Here is a 22,673-nt window from a genome sequence, read left to right on the forward strand (position 1 = left end):
TATCTATTTAATACATATTGGTGTATATATGTCAATCCCAATCTCCCAATTCATCCCACCACAACCACCACCCCTGCCATTATCCCCTTGGTTTCCATACGTTTGTTCTCTACATCTGTGCCTCAATTTCTGCCCTGCAAACTGGTTCATCTGTACCATTTTTCTACGTTCCACATATATGCGTTAATATATGATATTTGTTTTTCTGACTTACTTCACTCTGTATGACAGTCTCTAGATCCATCCACGTCTCTACAAATGACCCAATTTTGTTCCTTTTTATGGATGAATAATATTCCATTGTATATATGTACCACATCTTCTTTATCCATTCGTCTGTCGATGGGCATTTAGGTTGCTTCCGTGACCTGGCAATCGTAAATAGTGCTGCAATGAACACTGTGGTGCATGTGTCTTTTTGAATTATGGTTTTCTCTGGGTATATGCCCAGTAGTGGGATTACTGGGTCATATGGTAATTCTATTTTTAGTTAATTTTAAGAAACCTCCATACTGTTCTCCATAGTGGCTGTATCAATTTACATTCCCACCAACAGTGCAAGAAGGTCCCCTTTTCTCCACACCCTCTCCAGCATTTGTTGTTTGTAGATTTTCTGATGATGCCCTTTCTAACTGGTGTGAGGTGATACCTCATTGTAGTTTTGATTTGCATTTCTCTAATAATTAGTGATGTTGAGCAGCTTTTCATGTGCTTCTTGGCTGTCTGTATGTCTTCTTTGGAGAACTGTCTATTTAGGTCTTCTGCCCATTTTTTGATTGGGTTGTTTGTTTTTTTAATATTGAGCTGCATGAGCTGTTTATATATTTTGGAGGTTAATCCTTTGTCCACTGCTTCATTTGCAAATATTTTCTCCCATTCTGAGGTTTGTCTTTTCACCTTGTTTGTAGTTTCCTTTGCTGTGCAAAAGCTTTTAAGTTTCGTTAGGTCCCATTTGTTTATTTTTGTTTTTATTTCCATTACTCTAGGAAGTAGATCAAAAAAGGTCTTGCTGTGATTTACGTCAGAGAGTGTTCTTCCTATGGTTTCCTCTAAGAGTTTCATAGTGTCCGGTCTTACATTTAGGTCTTTAATCCATTTTGAGTTTATTTTTGTGTATGGTGTTAGGGAATGTTCTAATTTCATTCTTTTACATGCAGCTGTCCAGTTTTCCCAGCACCAACTTCTTGAAGAGACTGTCTTTTCTCCATTATGTATCCTTGCCTCCTTTGTCATAGATTAGTTGACCGTAGGTGTGTAGGTTTATCTCTGGGCTTTCTATCCTGTTCCACTGAACTATATTTCTGTTTTTCTGCCAGTACCATATTCTCTTGATTACTGTAGCTTGGTAGTATAGTGAAGTCAGGGAGTATGACTCCTCCAGCTCCATTTTTTTCCTTCAAGACTGCTTTGGCTATTCGGGATCTTTTGTGTCTCCAAACAAATTTTAAGATTTTTTGTTCTAGTTTTGTGAAAAATGCCACTGGTAAGTTGATAGGGATTGCATTGAAACTGTAGATTGCTTTGGGTAGTATAGTCATTGTCACAATATTGATTCTTCCAATCCAAGAACATGGTATATCTCTCCATCTGTTTGTGTCATCTTTGATTTATTTCATCAGTGTCTTATAGTTTTCTGAGTACAGGTCTTTTACCTCCTTTAGTAGGTTTATTCCTAGGTATTTTATTCTTTTTGTTGCAATGGTGAATGGGATTGTTTCCCTAATTTCTCTTTCTGATCTTTCCTTGTTAGTGTATAGGAATGCAAGAGATTTCTGTGCATTAATTTTGTATCCTGCAAGTTTACCAAATTCATTGGTTAGCTATAGTAGTTTTCTGGTGGCATCTTTAGTATTCTCTATGTATAGTATCATGTCATCTGCAAACAGTGACAGTTTTACTTCTTTTCCCATTTGGATTCCTTTTATTTCTTTTTCTTCTCTGATTGCTGTGGTGGCCAGGACTTCCAAAACTATATTAAATAATAGTGGTGAGAGTGGACATTGTTATCTTTTTCCTGATCTTAGAGGAAGTGCTTACAGTTTTTCACCATTGAAGATGATGTTTGCTGTGGGTTTGTCATATATAGCCTTTATTATGTTGAGGTAGGTTCCCTCTGTGCCCACCTTCTGGAGAGTTTTTATCATAAATGGGTGTTGAATTTTGTCAAAAGCTTTTTCTGAATCTATTGAGATGATCATATCGTTTTTATTCTTCAATTTTTTAATATGGTGTATCACATTGATTGATTTGTGTATATTGAAGAATCCTTGCATCCCTGGGATAGATTCCACTTGATCATGGTGTATGATCTTTCAGTGTGTTTGTTAGTATTTTGTTGAGGATTTTTGCTTTGATGTTCATCAGTGATATTGGTCTGTAACTTTATTTTTTTGTAGTATCTTTGTCTGGTTTTGGTATTAGGGTGGTGGTGGCCTCATAGAATGAGTTTGGGAGCATTCCTTCCTCTGAAATTTTTTGGAAGAGTTTGAGAAGGATGGGTGTTAGCTCTTCTCTAAATGTTTCATGGAATTTACCTGTGAAATCATCTGGTCCTGCACTTTTGTTTGTTGGAAGATTTTTAATCACAGTTTCAATTTCATTACTTGTCATTGGTCTGTTCATATTTTCTATTTCTTCCTGGTTCAGTCTTGAAAGGCTATACCTTTCTAAGAATTTGTCCATTTCTTCCAGGTTGTCCATTTTTTTGGCATAGAGTTGCTTGGAGTAGTCTCTTATGATGCTTTGTATTTCTGCAGTGTTTGTTGTAACTTCTCCTTGTTCATGTCTCATTTTACTGATTTGAGTCCTCTCCCTCTTTTTCTTGATGAGTCTGGCTAAAGGTTTATCAATATTGTTTATCTTCTAAAAAAAACCACGTTTTAGTTTTATTGATCTTTGCTATTGTTTTCTTTGTTTCTATTTCATTTATTTCTGCTGTGATCTTTATGATTTCTTTCCTTCTACTAACTTTGGGATTTGTTTGTTCATCTTCCTCTAGTTCCTTTAGGTGTAAGATTAGATTATTTATTTGAGATGTTTCTTGTGTCTTGAGGTAGGCTTGTATAGGTGTATACTTCCCTCTTAGAACTGCTTTTGCTGCATCCCATAGGTTTTGGATCGTCGTGTTTTCGTTGTAATTTGTCTCCGGTAGTTTTCGGTTTCCTCTTTGCTTTCTTCAGTGATCTCTTGGTTATTTAGTATCATACTGTTTAGCCTCCATGTGTGTGTGTGTTTTACTTTTTTCCCCCTGTAATTGATTTCTAATCTCATAGTGTTGTGGTTCTAAAAGATGCTTGATATGATTTCAGTTTTCTTACATTTATTGAGGTTTGATTTGTGACCCAAGATGTGATCTATTCTGGAGGATGTTCCATGTGCACTTGAGAAGAAAGTGTAATCTGCTGTTTTTGGATGGAATGTCCTATAAATATCAATTAAATTTATCAGGTCTACTGTGTCATTTAAAGCTTGTGTTTCCTTACAAATTTTCTGTCTGGGTGACCTGTCCATCGGTGTAAGTGAGGTGTTAAAGTCCTCCACTGTTATTGTGTTGCTGTCGATTTCCTCTCTTAGAGCTGTTAGCAGTTGCCTTATGTATTGAGGTGCTCCTATGCTGGGTGCATATATATTTATAATTATTATATCTTCTACTTGGATTGATCCCTTGATCATTATGTAGTGTCCTTCCTTGTCTCTTGCTACATTCTTTATTTTAAAGTCTATTTTATCTGATATGATTATTGCTACTCCAGCTTTCTTTTGATTTCCATTTGCATGGAATATCTTTTTCCGTCCCCTCACTTTCATTCTGTATGTGTCCCTAGGTCTGAAGTGGGTCTCCTGTAGACAGCATATATATGGGTCTTGTTTTTGTATCCTTTCAGTGAGCCTGTGTCTTTTGGTTGGAGCATTTAATCCATTCACGTTTAAGGTAATTATTGATATGTATGTTCCTATTACCATTTTCTTAATTGTTATGGGTTTCTTTTTGTAGGTCCTTTTCTTCTCTTGTTTTTCCCACTTAGAGAAGTTCCTTTAGTATGTGTTGTAGAGCTGGTTTGGTGGTGCTGAATTCTCTTAGCTTTTGCTTGTCTGTAAAGCTTTTGATTTCTCTGTTGAATCTGAATGAGATCCTTGCTGGGTAGAGTAATCTTGGTTGTAGGTTCTTCCCTTTCTTCACTGTAAATATATCATGCCACTCCCTTCTGGCTTGTAGAGTTTCTGCTGAGAAATCAGCTGTTAACTTTATGGGAGTTCCGTTGTATGTTGCCATTTTTCCCTTGTTGCTTTCAGTAATTTTTCTCTGTCTTTAATTTTTACCAATTTGATTACTATGTGTCTTGGCATGTTTCTTCTTGGATTTATCCTACCTGGGACTCTCTCTGCTCCCTGGACTTGGGTGGCTATTGCCTTTCCCATGTAAGGGAAGTGTTCGACCATAATCTCTTCAAATATTTTCTTGGGTCCTTTCTGTGTCTCTCCTCTCCTTCTGGGACCCCTATAATGCGAATGTTGTTGCATTTAATGTTGTCCCAGAGGTCTCTTAGGCTGTCTGCATTTCTTTTAATTCTTTTTCTTTATTCTGTTCCGTGGCAGTGAATTCTACCATTCTGTCTTCCAGGTCACTTATCCGTTCTTCTGCCTCAGTTATACTGCTATTGATTCCTTCTGTTGTAGTTTTCATTTCAGTTATTGTGCTGTTCATCCCTGTTTGATTGTTCTTTAATTCTTCTAGATCTTTGTTAAACATTTCTTGCATCTTCTTGATCTTTGCCTCCATTCTTTTTCTGAGGTCCTGGATCATCTTCACTATCGTTATTCTGAATACTTTTTCTGGAAGGTTGCTTATCTCCACTTCATTTAGTTGTTTTTCTGGGGTTTTATCTTGTTCCTTCATCTGGTACAAAGTACTCTGCCTTTTCATCTTGTCTATCTTTCTGTAAATGTGGTTTTCCTTCCACAGGGTCAGAATTGTAGTTCTTCTTGCTTCTGCTGTCTCCCCTTTGAAAATTAACTTTTCAAGTGTAATGCTGTTTGGGGTCAGTGATATTCATTGAGTACCTTGGAAAGTGTCCCTGAGGTTTTTTGTTAGAGTGCAGTGAAGCCTTTACGTTTTGATGTGGAGTCACTTGGCTTGAGGGCTCTGCCACTCTCTGCTACTTGCTCTTGGAAACATACACAGGTAGTTCGCTACCTTGTCTCCTGGCCGCTCTCCTTTTCTAGAGGCGAATTAAACTTGACCATTCTTTGCTGGAGAACATTTAAAGAGGTTGACTTTACTGTAGGGTTGGGAAAGACCTGTTTTTTAAAGGTTGAATATTTTGTATCTATTCATTTTTGTTATAGAAGATAGGAACAGTTACCAGCCTAGTTCCGAAAAATCCTCTATTCTCATTAAATATTAAGTATCTTTGATATGAATTCATGTCTGTGAGGCTATAGAGCGTAGCATTTTAGAGCTAGAAAGTAACTCAGAGGCCAAACAACTCTCTTCAGTTTGCAAATGAGTAGATTAAAGGCCAAGCCCAAGGTAATGAATGATAAAGTGAAATTTTGCTTCTGATATAATGTTCTTTACTCTGTATTGCCTTTTCTATTTACCCTTACCTTCTTTATTTTATTTCACCAACCTATGTAAGGTTGCATGATGCGTCCATGCTATCTTTACGGTGGTAAGCAAGGTACATCAGGTCATCACGTTTGCTCTTTGGGAGTTGTAGATGCTGATATTACCCAGGAAACATGACCAGTATGGACCCTGGTAGATTTTGAAACCATGTTGACTTCAGTGCGATTTCTTCCCTTTTTATTTATTTATAGAAACAAGAGAACAGGTCAGATAATATTTTGTGTGGATTCTCTGCTTCCACATGTACTTTATAGTTGATTTACAGTTGGCCCTTGAACAATGGGGGCTTAGGTGCCCTGACCCTCTGTGCAGTCAAAAATCCGAGTATAACATGTAGTCAGCTCTCCGTATTTGCAGTTTCTCTCTAGCCATGGTTTCACATATGTGAATTCAATCCTATAGTACTGTAGTATTTACGAGTGAAAAAAAATCCGTGTATAAGTGGACTTGTGCAGTTCAAACCCATGTTGTTCAAGGGTCAACTGTACTTTTAAAAATATGTGATAGTTACTTTATGAGCTGCTGCACACTTTTAAAAAACTTACATAACTGGATGAAAAAATTATTTTGAAATAATAATAGATTCATAGGTGTTGCAAAACAACATGTACCATGGGCCAGTTATTCTTAGTGATAACGTTTTCTATAATTGCCATCCAACATCAAAACCTGGAAATTGACACTTGCAATGCACAGAGCTTATGCAGATTTCACCAGCTTTATGTGTATACTCATTTGTGTGTGTTTGTGTGTGTGTACTTCTATGCAGTTTTATCTCATGAGTCTCAATCTTATTGCCGCGATAGTCAAAATACAGAACTGTTCCATCACCACAGTGTTCCCTCATGCTACTCCTTAATAGTCACACCTTCCACATGTACAATTTCTGAAAGACTAATGTATAGATAGTAGTTTGTTCAAATGAAATGATAATTTAGGATAACTGTTACAAATCTAAGCACTTAATAACATCTTAATATAAATTTGTGATTTCACAAAACAGCCTTACCCTTACAAAGTGCAAACATGTCCAGCATATGTAAGCTGTGGATTTTTAACAAAAGTGTCCCATCTGTAGGGGAGGAAAAATAATTTTCCCTTTACCCTTCTAGGTTCTTTGGCTGGTATAATAATTAAATTGACATAAAACAGATTAACAGGAGAAAAACAAGTTTAATTTTGTATGTATGGGAGCCCCATAAAAATATGAGACTCAAAGACAGCCAGGCAGTTGAGGCTTATCTACCATCCTGAACTAAGGCAAGGAATAGGGGCTTGGGGCTTCAAAGGGGAGGAACACAGTTCACAGGAAGATGAGAAGGGTATATGTATGGTAAACAAATGTTTGCCCTGCCGTGAAGAGGTCTTTCAGATATAGAAAGTTATCTTTGGTAACAGCTCTCTTTCTGGTACCGACCTCCTTTTTAAGTTTTTAAATGCAATTTAGGGGAAGGTAAAAAGCTTTTCCTGAATCTATTGGGTTTTGATTGCCATCAGCTCAGAATAATACTTGTGCCAAGAGGCATATTTTGGAGTGGCATATTCTTCTCCCCTTCACATCCTGTTATATTTTTCAGCTTGAGGTAAGCGAAGCAGGTTGACTTTGTAGGGTATTTAGTCACCTAACTGGCACATTTTCTGTGGATGCTTATCTAATGGCAATATTATTAGGGAAATTTAAAATATCTTATTCTGATTAAAATTTTTAGAAATGTTAGGAATATTGGAAATATTAGGAATATAAGAATATTAAGAATATAAAAAATAACCAATTGGATGAAATACACTTTGAGTCATTGGGTCCCTGAAATTTTTATTCTAATTTTGTTCGTATGATACTACATGTAGTAATTTAAAGAAAAAACTGCTTCAGAATTTACATTAAAATGATTTAGAACTGAAGGGATCTCAGATTATCTAATATAAAATCCTTAATTTAGAGGTGACAGGAGGCCTAAGGAAAAGAGATTTAAATGGGGGTCATAATTGAGATGGAACTGACTAGAGCCAAGACCTCCTGCAGTCTGGTCTGGTTCACTTTTTGTTATTTAATTACCATTATTTTAATGGGAGCATTGATATATGTTTATAGCAAGATATTTTTCCTTTTATGTTAGCTGTAAAAATCTGAAAACTTTTTCACTTTTCTCCTCTTAAACTGAGCCTGTAATAGTTTAGTTATTTTCTGCCCCATTGGACATTTTTCCTTATTCTTTGTTGAAACTCTAGCTTGAACAGGAATTGGAGCTATCTCGAAGGTTATTGAATCAGTCAGAAGGCAGCAGAGAAGCACTTTTGCATCAGGTAAGTCTATGCAAGCTATGATAATCTGCTTTAAATTAAATCAGGATTGAGTCTCTTTCCCTATTAAATGTCTTTGTGAAAGGGAAAAAAACCTTAGATCTAGAAGTATTTTTCCTTAAGGAATGTATATTAACACACATAAGCAAAAGATGAAATCCTTTCAGGAAGATTCAGAGAAAGCCAATGTAAAACACCAGCCCAGGTTCCCACTGTGACAGCATATCTTGCTGATTGCTTTTCCAGTTTAGGAATCATCTCTCTTAGCATAACCAGTGTAAAAGTGAGACTGGATGTGTAAGATAAAATTTTCCCAGGAGCTTAATTTTATTCAAGGAGGCGTAGAGAGTGAAGGCGGAAGTAAAATACATAAAACAAACCTTGCATGTTCAAGTTACTTTGAATGCATCACTGTCTTATATTCGCATTTTCAAGCTGCTACCTGCCCTGCTTCCTTTTAACCAGAGATAAGGCTTAATTTTAAAGCATAACATTTTGCAGCCCATTAGCCAATAATAGGAGTTTGGTGCTTCTGATATCTAAAGTTCAGTAACTTGAAATAGCCATTTTATACACATTGGGTAAAGGCATGTGGGTTTCTAACTACCTTTCTGCCTGTGTTTAATATAAATTGCAATTGTAACTTCCTCTGTTTTGAGGTGTGGCTTACATAACTCACTACATAATATGCTAGGCAGGCAAAGTTGTCAGACATCTTAGACGTTCAGAAGGAGTATTACGTTTTGACAGTTAATCCTGAAGCATCTGAAACACCGTAGCTCCTGTTTTACAAAATGTTTAAAAATGTGTAATGGCTTTGTTTTGCAGCCAGTGGTCCAATGGAATTAATGTTGGCAGAGTTTAGAGTTTCTTTTTTGGAAGTTTATATTTGTATTCATTTCCTTCTGATTTTTTTTTTGAACTCTGCCTTGTAATTTCTAATCTTATCTTTTGAAATAAGAGATTTATGTGTTAAAGTTGTCATTGTGACTTTACCTGAGTCTCTGCCACTGCTGACTTGTTTAAAGGTCATTGTGGACATGCTTGCTAGTCTCCAGATATACAAAGAAGAATAAAATGGTACCTTACCTCAAGGAATTTATAGTTTCTTCAACAGCTTTTATTGCTTATTTATTTTGAGCAGTACTTTGATATCACAGTGTGCTAAATTGTGATCATTTCATTTGACTTTACCAACCAATAGACTATGTTCACATGAAAGAGAATAAGTGAAAAATATAAAAATGTATAGTACTTAATTGGAGGTAGTTTGGGTTAATAACAGTAGAGTGGACTGAGGTGAAAATAGGGATTTTAAAAAAGTGTGGTCAAATTCTTTGTCACAGTAGACACAGAGAAGGGGAAAGAACATTCATTGTTTGTGGAAGGAATGGGAGGAATAAAGAAATGGAGCAAGAGACTGTTCCACTGTGCTTGGCATAACAAGGAGATTAACTTGGCTTCAACTTGTGCTTACAGTAGCCCATTGGAAGTAAATTTTTTTTCCCTAGAAAAATAATTTGTAAGTTCAGTTATTCTTTTCCTGCTTTTAAAACTGATAAAATTTCATTTTTGACTATGTGTATTTAGGTAGAAGAACTCCGTACACAACTCATGAAAGCAGAAGGTGATCAAAAAGGCTTAGTACATCAAGTATCTCAGATTTCCAAGCAACAGTCAGACTATCAGGACGAACAAGAAGTTGACTGGAGGTTTAGAAGAGGTATCATTCTGATTTGTAAACGTCTGGGGCTTTTTTGATCTTTCTTAAATATTTCCCATTTTCAGAGTCACTTTCCTTATGTTATATATTCTTTTCATCCTGTTTCTTGATCTACTACAAGGTTTTCCAAGTTAATCATAATTTAGCATCCAGTTTTTTTAAAACAGACTTAATTTTTTAATTTTATGTTTATAGCACTATTGAGCAGAAGGTACAGAGATTTCCCATGTACCCCTGCTCCCACATGTCACAGCTTCCCCCACCATCAACACCCCTCTCCACAGTGGTACACTTGTTATAACTGATGAACCCTACATTGACACATCATTGTCATCCGAAGTCTGTATTTTACATTAGGGTTCACTCTTGTTGTGTGCTCTACAGGATTGGACAAACATAATGACATGTATCCACCATTATAGTATCATAGAGTAGTTTCACTGTCTTAAAAATCCTCTGTTTTTCATTATTCATCCCTCTCTCTCCTAACTTCTGGCAAGTACTGATCTTTTTATTGTTTCCATAGTTTTGCCTTTCCCAGAACCTAGTATGATTGGAATCATACAGTGTGTAGCCTTTTCAGATTGGCTTCTTTTACTTAGTAATATGCCTCTAAGTTTCCTCCATGTCTTTTCATGGCTTGGTAGCTCTTTAAAAAAAATTTTTTTTTAAAGCGCTGCATAATATTTCATTGTTGGATGTACCACTGTTTATTTATCCGTTCACATACAGAAGTCCATCTTGGTTGCTTACAAGTTTTGGTGATTATGAATACAACTGCTGTAAACTAAATGTCTGCGTCCAGATTTTTGTGTGGATGTAAGTTTTCATCTCTTTTGGATAAATACCAAAGAGTGTGATTGCTCGACTATATGGCAAGAGTACGTTTAGTTTTGTAAGAATCTTCCAAACTGTCTTCCAGAATGGCTATATCATTTTTCCCTCTACCAGCAGTGAATGAGATTTCCCGTTGTTCTGTATCCTTGTCAACATTTGAAGTTGTCAGTGTTCTGGATTTTGGCCATTCAGATAGGTTTGTAGTGGCATATCATTGTTGTTTTAATTTGCATTTCCCTGATAACATGTGGTGTGGAGCACTATTCATATGCTTATTTGCCATATGTGTATTTTTTTTGGTGAGATATTCATTAAAGTCTTTGGCCCATTTCTTAGTATGGTTTTCTTATTGTTTTATTCTTATTTGTTTCTTGTTTGTTTTCTTATTGTTAATTTTAAGAGTCCTTTGTATATTTTGGATAGCAGTTCTTTATCAGATATGTCTTTGCAAATAATTTCTCATAGTCTGTGGCTTGTCTTTTCATTCTCTTGACAATGTCTTTCACAGAGCTGAAATTTTTAATGAAGTCCAGCTTGTCATTTCTTTCTGTGACTTTGGTGTTGCATCTAAAAAGCCATCACCAAACCCCAAATCATTCTCTTATCTTCTAAGAGTTTTATAATTTTGCATTTTATATTAAATCTGTGATCTATTTTGAATTAATTTTTGTGAAAGGTTTAAGATCTGTGTCTAGATTCATTTTTTTGCATGCAGGCCTTCAGTTCTAGCACCATTTGTTGAAAAACTATCTTTTCTCCATTGTATTGCCTTTGCTCCTTTGGCAAAGATCAGTTGACTGTCTTTATGTGGGCCTACTTCTGGACTCTCTATTCTGTCCCATGTATCTACCTGACCATTTTTTTTCTTTTTTGCCAGTACCACACTGTTTTGTTGGATAGTGTCAGTCCTCTAATTCTTTTCTTCTCCTTCAATACTGCACTGGCTATTCTGGATTCTTTGCCATTCCATGTAACTTTAGAATCAGGTTGTCAAAATACAAAAAATAACTTGCTGGGATTTTGATTGCGCTTGCATTGCTTCTATTGATGAAGTTGGGAAGAACTGACATTTTGCCAATATTGAATCTTTCTGTCCATGAACATGGAATATCTCTCCATTTATTTTGTTAATCTTTGATTTCTTTCATCAGAGTTTAGTAGTTTTCATCATATATATTTTGTTAGATTTATACCTAAGTATTTAATTTTTTGTGGATGCTAATGTAAATGGTATTGTCTTTAATTTCAAATTTCACTTGTTTTTTGCTGATATTAGCATCCAATTTTAATGTCTTCTCTTCTTGATTTTTAAACCCATTTCTGTTGTCAGACCTGCTTATCTCATGAGTCTTTCTTTTAGAAAGAGACAGCAAGGCAGTAGTGGAATTTTTTTCAGATTCGTACACACACACACACATTTTTTCCCCCAATACATGCATACAATTAAGATTCTATCTTTTTGTTACTTGGAGATTGGTGGCGAAATTTAATCACATTGTAGAAGTGGTTATGAACAATATGACTGGCTTTTTCTTATGTTGATTAGGAAGACTTTGTGTTTGAAAACTGTTAGAATGCTTTTTCAGTGGAGGTATTGATTTAGGCTGTGGAATTTAATTACTCTGGATGTATTTCTTTTTGAAAGTTTGTGTTTAACAGAAATGGTGATACTGAAATTTTATAATGGTTTCTGGTAGACTATTTCAGACTATTTAAATATTAATGCTTCTTACTCAGATGCCTAAATTACTGTAGAAACTCTTGTAAGCATCTGATGTTACAAATTCCCCAGATTCCCTACACATAACTCAATATGTTGCCTAAGTTAGAATTTCCACATTGCCAGAAAATCTTCACTGGATGGCAAATTTTGACATACCTATCCTAATATATTTGCATGCCATTAAGTTCGCTTAAGTTTCATTTGATGTTGTAATTTAATCATATTTTAACATCAAATACTTTAAAATTTATTTTTAACAGTAAAATATAAGGTATTAGATTATTCATCAAAATTTCATAAAGATGCACATAAGAACTCTCATTTTGTTTGGAAAAAGATCCTGTGGTACATTTGTTATATGTTTTGTTGTCTCATAAAATCTAGTTATTTTTGGTGTCTTTGAGGACTAGAAGAATCTCTTTTTTTTAACTACTTCCCAGGTTAAAAAAAAAACCCTTAAAGTTCTCTTGTCATTGTGACAGTGGACTTTTTCACCTTCTTTTAACAATTCTAGAGTTTTCATCTTTATAGAATACTTGTATTATTTTAAAAAATTCTACATAAGAAATTACACTCATCACGCTCTGCTTGCTGTTTGTTCCTCTACCCACTGTGAAATGACTTCCACTTCTACTTATAAAATTGACTTTGCTTAGTTTACTAGTGGTCTTCTCTGTCAAATTCAAAGGAATCTTTCCATTACTTGCCTTACTTGACTCCTGTTTGTTTCCTCTTAGAACTCTTCCACTGACTTCATTGTTCCTACTCTTTCCTGGTTCTTCTGTCTTAATTGCTTTCAGTCTTTGTATTTGAATCTTTTCCTTTTTTTTACAGTTTGCCTTTTAAATGCCTCTGTTGCCTAGAATCCTATTTATGGTTTTTCTCACTTAGTACCTCTCCCTAGGGGTTGTTATTTAATCTTATGCCTTAGCTATCACCTACAAACGATGATCCCTAAATCTGGCTCATCTCACTCTCCTAACCTTCAGCCCTCCAGATGGAGTTGTTCATTGGGCATCAATATATGCCTTTCCAGAATGCTCAGTCAGCCGATTTACAACTGAATTCATCCTTTCCTCAAAACCTGTTTTTATTTCCTATCTTAATTGATCGTATCATTCTTTATCCAGATAAGCCTAAAATACAAAGAATATCCAAACTTATTCCTTCTCACCTCCATCTAATTAGTCTCTACGTCCTGTCTATTTGTAGATCCTGATATCTCTTGAAGTTGCTTCTTTCTTATTCTACCTAGCCCATTTTAGGCATGCTTCATCTCATCTCTGTTACCCTCTTAACTTGTCTTACTCTGTTGAATAGCTTGTCTGTGATCTGTCTTCTGTACTGCTACTAAAGAGACCCTTCTAAGACACAAACCTTTCATGTTATTCTCTTGATTAGAACCTCTCATTATAATTTATTGAGTTCTTACAGGGCATTATGCTACTCATTTTACACTGTCTCCTTTAGTTCTTACAACTATTCTATGAGGGGGGAATATTCTTACTTCCATTTTAATGACTTAAAAAAAAGACTAAAGAACAAAGAAATTGAGTGCCTTGCTTAAAGTTAACATTTGCTGGAAGTAGCAGACCAAATCTTTTTTCTACCCAGACTTGAACTCTTAACTGCTATCCTGTACTGACCCATCATTGTTTGTAGCAAGAGTTCCTTAAAATGGAGCATATAACCCACTGGGTGTGGGAGGAGAGTGTTTGTAACACTATATTTTATACTTTATGTTTTAAGTATTTTAATTTTGATAAATGTTTCATTATATATGTATATATGTGTGTATATCTATATATTTATATATATCCACACTCATGTTTTATATCTATATTATGAAACATATCAAAGTATTATGTCATCACACCAAATACATATGTGTTTTATAAATATACATATATGTATGTGTTTATACACATATTCATATGTATTATCTCCATAATTTGTATAATATATTCATACTAATGTTAATTTGTATATGTATGTATACACTAATGTTATATATATCATGAAACATGTCTATGTCTATATGTAGATAGGTACTATAGAGAGATATATGCACACACATATGCATATATAAATTTATAAAATAAAAAATGTATTTATAAGATGAATGAATGTGTATATTTGTCAAATGAATAAATACATTTACACATAAAAAATATGCATATTTTCACGTTGAAGACCTAGCAGGGGTGGGCAGAGTATGGCCCATGGGCCAAATCCAGACCGCCCCCTGTTTTTGTAAAGAAACTTCATTGGACTAAAGCTCCTCCCATTCATTTATGCATTGTCCAGGTCACTTTTGCAATTTAATAACAGAGATAAGTAGTTGTGACAGAGACCATATAGCTGAAATATTTACTATCTGACCCTTTACAGGAAATGTTTGTTAACTCCTGGTCTGTAGGCTAATTTCTAAGCTCCCTGGCAATGCATAACTCCCTGCTGACTCTCCTGTTTCCCTCCCTCATACGTATTAGCTGTGTAGAACTCCTGTGTGTGCAGTTACCTGAATATGAAATCCAATATTGTTCCTCTATGCTTTATGCTGTTTCCTTTCCCTGAAATATCACCCCAACTTCATCTCCTTTGCTTGGTGAAATTTGGTATCTATTTTTTAGAACTACCATAGTAACCAGTTTTTCCTACCTCAGTTTCTCATTAAGATAGAATTAATCATTCTATCCTTTGGACTATTTTTGTATAATAACCATTTATTATACAGAAATTATACAGATATAGAGAACTGTTTGTCTAGTATCTATAAGTGCTCTTATCATACTATTAAAATACCTATGTATCTTTCATCCAAAATGTGCAATTTTGACATTTTAATATTTCTAAAGTTAGCATGTGTCTTACACATGATCTATAAATTGGATTTGCTAGTGTCTCCTTCCTTCTTTCCTATTCTGGAAAGGAAGCTACTAGAAAAAGAGTAGTTTTAAATTGATAATATATGTTCCAATTTTTGACATCTTAAATTCATGGAAGTACTTTATTTTTATGTTTTCTTTCTATTCTTGGAGTGCAAGCTCATTGAGAAAAGGATTTTTGTGTTATTTATCTTTGAAAAAGATGGTGTTAACAGTGCCCTGTTCATCATATACCAAGTATTTCATGTTGGACTAAAAATAAATACTAAGTCAATTTATATTGTTCAGTGATACAATTGTAGGTAGTAGTCTCCAGAATTAATAGATTAGAGGTCATAACACAATCAAAATTTAGCAGCATCATTTGTTTACGTTGCAAGAAAAGTGTTTTGTTGTGTGAACTTCAGTAACTTCAGTTAGGTGGAGAAGCTTAGTTGAAAATTCTTTCAGTATTTTTGTTTTAGAGTTTGGGGGTAATATAGGAATGTAAGGCAAATTAAAGAAAAAATGCATAGAATTTTCTTGAAATAAATTGTACTAGAAATCAGATAACACTTTAGTATCAAAATGTGATAATATTGGATGACACAACAATGTGTATATTTTAGAAAACTGTGTGAGACTTGAAACAATAGAATGACAAATTCTGAGAAGTCTGTTGGGTGACAGTGACAATAAGTGGATTGTATTAGGTAGAATATTAAAACATACCATTCGAAAGTACATTATCCTGTGAGTAACGAACAACCATCAAGCTTTACATTTTCTCTTTTAAGGGGTTGAGCGGGAAAAAGAGGATCTGGAGAAGCAGATGTCAGATTGGAGAGTGCAGCTGAACTTCAGTGCAATGGCATCTGAGTTAGAGGAAGTGAAGCGGTGCTTGGAGCGAAAAGACAAGGAGAGAGTACATTTGGCAGCACAAGTAGAGGTGACTTTGCTGTTTTTAAGCTGTATTCAAAGGACTTCAGTTCTGTTTCATAGAATTGCTTAATGAAATTTTAATATAAAGATTGTGATGTTTTATGAACTCTAGTTTGGATATAGATAAGGTAATGTTATATAGATGAGCACTTTAATTACATACAAAAATTTCTATGAATTCATTTCTCTTCATTGGGACCTCAAAGTCAGGATACCTATCAAACTTGAAAATATTCTTGTTCCAGTAGCAATTGAGCCCATCCCTCAGACAGAGGGTCCTTTTTTCTTTGAAGGAACAGTTATTTGGGGGGTGAAACTGGCAGAAGGCACAGCAAAAAGTTATTACTGATATTTTTTCTTTGGAAACATAAAGGGTTTCAAATCTCCAGCTGTTTTCCATGAGGTAGAGTTGTGATGCCTCCATCAATTTAGAGTTGTGTAGTAGTCATGAATGATGTGGTAACCATAAGTGAAGTGTAACTAGGCAGCTACCATTTCCAGGTTGCCTTTTATCTAGCACAGATAGCATAAGTATTAGAAAATATTAAAAACCAAAGGAGAGAACTTCATAAAAAGAAAATGGCTTAATTCCTATTTTAATTATGCAAATTAGATCAAACATGGAGGACACGTCTGGAAATAGATATGTATCAGTCTTACTCTGTTCTTATTAGGGAAGTTGTGTTCTAATTGTAATAAGTTGCCACATTTGAAGAATTTCCTGAATAATAATGAAAGGTAGAAAATTGGTGTTAAAAGCATATAACTTTATATAATCCCAAGGAAATATTTAATGTTACTGCAGTCTGAGTTTCTCTTTCATCTTGTCTGTGCATCAATGGAAAATGTATTTTAATTAATTAATCAATTAATTAGTTAGCTTTAAGCTGATAGTTAAGTTTAAACACAGTCTAAAATCTCTACATTTTTTATTCCCCCTCACGTTTTATGTTTTTGACGTCAAATTTTACATCTTTTTGTGTATCCTTAACTGTTTATTGTAGTTACAGTTGATTTTCTGACTTGTCTTTTAACCTTCCACTAGCTTTTTAAGTGGTTGATTCACTGCCTTTACTATATATTTTCCTTCACCAGTAAGGTTTTTTCCTTTCATATATTTTCCTACCTTTATAGGGCCTTTCCTTTTTCACCTAAAGAAGTTCCTTTAACATTTCTTGGAAGGCTGGTTTAGTGGTGTTAACCTCTTCTTAGTTTTTGCTTGTCTGGGAAACTCTTTCTCTCTCCTTCAATTCTGAGTAACTTTGCCACATGAGTATCCTTGGTTGTAGGTGTTTTTCCTCTCATCACTTTAAATAAAATATATCATGCCACTCCCTTCTGGCCTGCAATGTTTCTGCTGAGAAATCAGGTGATAGCTTTATGGGGCTTCCCTTGTATGTGACTTGATTTTTTTTTTTTTTTTTTGCTGCCTTTAAAATTCTCTCTTTAACTTTTACTGTTTTAATTATGGTGTGTCTTGGTGTGGATCTCTTTGGGTTCATCGTGTTTGGGATTTTCTTTGTTTCCTGGACCTGGATGTCTGTTTCTTCCGGCAGGTTACATTTTCAGCCGTTATTTCATCAAATACATTTTCTACCCCTTTCTTTCTCCTCTCCTTCTGGCACCTCTATAATGTGAATGTTGCTATGCTTGATGTTATCTTAGAGGTCTCTTAAGCTCTCCTCATTTGTAAACATTCTCTTTTCTTTTTGCTGTTCTGACTTAGTGATTTCAGCTATTCTGTTTTCCAGGTTGCTTACATATTCTTCTGCATCACCTCATCTGCAGTTGATCACCTCTAGTGTATTTTTCATTTCAGTTATTGTATTCTTCACCTCTGATTCCTTCTTTTTTATATTTTCTAATTCTTTTTTGAAGTTCTAATTGTGTTCTTCCGTTCTTCTCCCAAGTTCAGTGAGCATTTTTATGATCATTGCTTTAAACTCTGTATCAAGTAAATTACTTACCTTGATTTCATTAAAGTTTTGTGTTTTTTTTCCCTGGGGTTTTATTTTGTTCTTTTGTTTGGAACAGAGTCCTCAGTCTTCTCATTTTGCTTGACTTTCTGTGTTTGTCTCCATGAATTAAGAGAAACAGTTACCTCTCCATGCCTTGAAGATGTGTCCTTGTGGAGGAGTGTCTTTATACAGACTATGTATGTCCAGTGACTTTTATGGAAGGGCTGGTGCTGAAGTGATCCTGAGCTCTCCTGGGGTGTACTGGGGGCTGCTCCCTGGTGGTAGGGGTGCTGGAGCTGGAGCCGTGTGGGCTGGGGCTTCGCCCAAGGCCCATAGAGGGCCACCACCTTGGCAAGGGAGCTGGAGCCGGAGGGGCTAGAGTTGGAGCCCAGCATGAACCAAGGCTTCTCCAGGGCTGTGCCAGGGATTGCCGCCTTGGTGGGGGACTGAAGAGGGAGGATTATGTGGGCTGGGGGGGTCTGATGAGGCAGTCTTGGCAGGACAGCTAGGGTGTCAGGCACTTGTCACTCTGCTGCCTCTGTTCTGGGGCTTGGAGTAAGTTTGTGTTGCCAGTCTTTAAGAGCAAAGTCTCAGTTTTCTACAGCCCTCCAGCTCTCCTGGCTGTAAGCCCTGCTGGTTTTCACAACCAGTTACGGGGGCTTGTGTTCCAGGTGCCAGTCTGCAGGGCTGGGGTACCCGAAGTTGGGACTGAACCCCTTCCTCCTTAGGGAGGACCTCTGAGTTTGTGACGTCTCCTTTCTCTTTTGGGTCACCTGCTGGGGGCTGACCTTCTGGGTTCTGACTAAATTACTTCTCTTCCCCTTTTACCTATCTTGGTGTGGTTTTCTTTCTTTATATCCTTAATTGTGGAAGAGCTACTCTGCTAGTCTTCAGGTCATTCTCAGAGATAGTTGTTCTATAAGTAGTTGTAGTTTTCGTGTGTCCTTGGGAGGAGGTGAGCTGAAGGTCTTCCTACTCCGCCATCTTGATCTTGCCTTCCTCTCTACATGTTTAATAAATTCTTACTAGAAATATTCTCAGAGCAGTTGTAATTGTAGGACTTTTAAAGGTTTTTTATGAGAATTATTTAGCCTTTTATTCTGCTGACAAATGTGGTAAAATATATGATTATTTTGTCAAAGTTAAATATTAAAAAAAAAAAAAACTATGCTAATGATGCCAGAGGTAGAAAAATCTCTTTGCTCAGTTGTTTAAAACCACATGTTGGTCTGTCCTCCCTCCCTCCTTCCTCTTCTCCCTTCCTTCCCATTGTTTCTTTTTATTTACCATTTATGGAATAAATTGAAAAAACCTCAAGCATGTAGACATTTAAAAATTATTTATAATGTAATAATGCTCTCATTGAAAGAGGCTGGCTTTCCCTAAAGTCCTAAATTAATAGTTCTTTTACATTTTCACATGTGTTACCAGAAGAGTTGGAATTCTCTTGGGTTAGTTGGGATAGGTTGTATAGATTTGGATATGAAACACAATTGGAGAGAAAGATTGAACATTTACTCACATATGAAATAGTTAATGACCATCTATTACATGCCAGGCACTGTTCTAGTTACTGGTGACATAGCAATGAACAAAACCCCCTCAGATTTCCCTGTTCTATGAAGATGATATTCTAAAATTGACATAGAATGTTCTTTGAGTTTGTTGCAAGTATAATTGAAATTCCTTTTGGGGGATGAAATATTTTTTTCCTAATTTCCATTGAAAAGGATATCACAAAAAGACATTGTTCATCCTGGAAGAAATTATCATTTATCAGTTTTCCCTGATTTTTCTTATTTTTATCAGTAAAATAATTAATTAAATTTATATCAGTTGTTTTAGATTTAGTGACACTTCTGATTATGGCTTGTTTATTTTTTATACTTGTGGAGGCCCTTTAAATATCTTTATTCCTAAGCTATTCTCAAAGTGACATCTAGTATAGACTTTGTGAGAGATATATATAGGTCATGGATCACTCAATTTAATCTCTAACAGTGGAAAATTTATTGAAATTTAATTGAAAAACATTTAGCCTCTGCTTTACTTTTGGTGGTACGGAGTATTGCCTTATACATTCCATAAAAAATGGAAATTAATCTCCTTTAGTTGCTTTTTTAGAAATCAAATATAAGTAAGAAAAGATGCATAAATGAGATTATTGATCAGGCCCAAGAACATTTGAATAGTAACCTTTCTTGTGGTTTGTTTGATCATTAATGTCTTTCTCTTTAACCTTGACCTAACACCTCTCCTGCAGAACTTTATACAGTCTTGTAGACTCATTTGTTCTTTATCGTCCGTCCTCATTTCCATCTTTTGTTGTTCTAGTTGTTCAGTGTTTCCTTAGTGTCCTCTTTTTGTGGAAATTCTAAAGCTTTTCCTCCCTGAAGCCTTCTTGGATTGTATCCATTGCAAGTGATAATCCTTCTTTCTGAACCATCCTTTTGCCTATGTCACTGAGGATCTTATGGCACCCATCTCACACTGTCTTAAAGTAATCTGGGTATGTTTCTTTAAAATTTCAAAGCAGGTTGAAATAAAGGAGAAATGGGGCTGCAGAAGAAAGCGGTCCTGTCACCAAGACAAATCTGACCTTGATGTTCCTACCTTGGTAAAGATACCATTTTTCAATGTCTTGTCCTCTGGACAAGACATCTGGAAACTTGAGTTTTCTGTGTCCTAGAATTAATGTGACCCAGGATTAATAGTGACACTTGCAAGAGAACAGTATATAAAAGAGTGCCAGTTCATTGATGTACCCTGTGGGAATCCTACGTGGATATTTATACACTCTTCTCTTGTGCAGGGCACCAGTCTCCCAATTTTCTGTACCTACATTTTAGAAAGCTGAATTAGTAACCAAAAAGTTGTTGGTGAACACAGAATCAGAGAGTAATGATGTCTAAAGGACTGTTTGTTCATGGCTATGGTAAGGCTCCCCCACCCTCTACCTCTCTTTAATAGCATTCTTGTACCCAGAGATCCTGTTTACTTTAGCAGATTCTGTCTTTATTCCTGGAGTATGTTGAACTGATTTCTTCTGTCTTTCTAACAATCTCCTGTGCTTCCACTCTGATGCTTAACCTTCTGTTTACATTTTCTTTTGATATGTTGCTGTGCACAGATTTTGCTCTGGGCCATTTACCAGTATGCATTGATGTTATAATTCAAACTTGTGGCATTCTGGGAGCCACTTATGAATTAAAGACTTAGACCCTTTTCAAATCATAAATGAGTATGGGGTAAGAACCAGGTCTTATCTCAATATCCTTTTACGCAACCCCTGCAAACAATGTCTCACCCATTTTAGGCACTCAGTTAATATTTGTTGACTGAAATAATATATTGTAGAAAAATTTTACGGTTAATTTTCAAAGCTAACACTTGTTGTCCAGTCATTCCTTAAAAGCACATTAATTTCTGGAAGAGTTGTCAGTATTCAAGGGGGGACCTTTGCTCTTTCTCACTAATTGCATTAGTTTTTGTTGATCCAGAATATATATTTTAAGCAGTTGTTCTACACTGGGGAAAAAACAATGAAAATAGCTTGTGAAAAATCCAAATGAAAGCTACATTTGAGTTTTCATAATTTACTTTTCAAATTCTATCTAAGACCTTAAATCTGTATGTGCATAAAAAATACTAAGTGCGGTTTTTCTCTCTTCTAAACTTGAGTTGAACCTCATTAACCTTGATAGGCTATTTGTATTCATAAGAATTCCAAGCATCCTTGATCAATGATTCCTCCTGATTTAATCTCAGCCTCCATGTTCCATCAACTTACTCTTCTTGGGGAAAAAAAAAAATTTGACTTTTAAATTCAATGAAGAACTTCAAAGAAAAAGCAAGGTGCTGTACATAATATAGAGTAAGTTTTGAAAGTGATAATTGAGTGACAACTGACATGATTATTCATTAACAGAAACTTGGGACTGTAATGCCAGCATTTCCTTTTAAGAAGAGAGAAGATTGTGGAAAATAAATGATAATCAATAATAACATTTTTATGATTAGTACAGTAGAAACAGAAGGAAGATTGTTCCTTTCATGCATGCTTTTAGGATAAACTGTTTTGATTTTTGCATTTTTTTATATAAAGCTGGCCACTTTCCTATGCAGTAATGCCCACTTCAATACTACTTTTAAACCCTTCTTAGAGACCTGCGGTCTTAGACATCTTAATAACCTTGTCTGTAATTTCCTATTGTACTTCTTTTTTTAAAATCTTAATAATTTCTTCCTTATCCAAGGGCATGTTATAAAATAAGGTATTACCTGAGCAATAAGTAATATTTAATATACAGGTTAGATTATAAAGAAAAATATTGGTAGCAAAACTTTATAGAGAAAGGCTCAAATTGTGGAACCTAGTAGAGATCAAGTCTGCCACTATTATTAACCAAATTAACTCTCACATTAGGACAATTGCTAAGACCGTAGATGCACTGTACTCCAAGTTCTTAAAAAAGATGATTATTGGCACAGATGCTGTACAAGTAAAAACTCTAAAACTAAACAAACTTTTACACTTCCTGGAAGATTTAGCTTAATTCCAAGGTCTTTCATCTATATGGAAAAAATAGGAATTTTAGGAGTTGTGAAGAAAGGCCGTTTTTCTATTTTCTGTAACTGAGTTGCAACGAATATTTCCATAAAGCCAGAAAGTAGAAGTGGAATGAGCATTTTA

The 22,673-nt window shown here is 35.3% G+C and overlaps 1 protein-coding gene across 3 annotated transcripts in view; it reads left to right on the forward strand.

The window, feature by feature from the left end:
- Positions 1-22,673, forward strand: part of CEP128 (centrosomal protein 128) — a 437,869-nt gene that overhangs the window by 95,758 nt on the left and 319,438 nt on the right. For all 3 annotated transcript variants that reach the window (XM_067728864.1, XM_067728857.1, XM_067728871.1), the window contains 3 exons: positions 7,859-7,933; positions 9,521-9,653; positions 15,878-16,029. In XM_067728864.1, the coding sequence (XP_067584965.1) occupies positions 7,859-7,933; positions 9,521-9,653; positions 15,878-16,029 (360 nt within the window). The remainder of the gene's footprint in view (positions 1-7,858; positions 7,934-9,520; positions 9,654-15,877; positions 16,030-22,673) is intronic.

Source organism: Pseudorca crassidens, chromosome 1 (assembly GCF_039906515.1).
Source record: "Pseudorca crassidens isolate mPseCra1 chromosome 1, mPseCra1.hap1, whole genome shotgun sequence".
NCBI lineage: Eukaryota > Metazoa > Chordata > Mammalia > Artiodactyla > Delphinidae > Pseudorca > Pseudorca crassidens.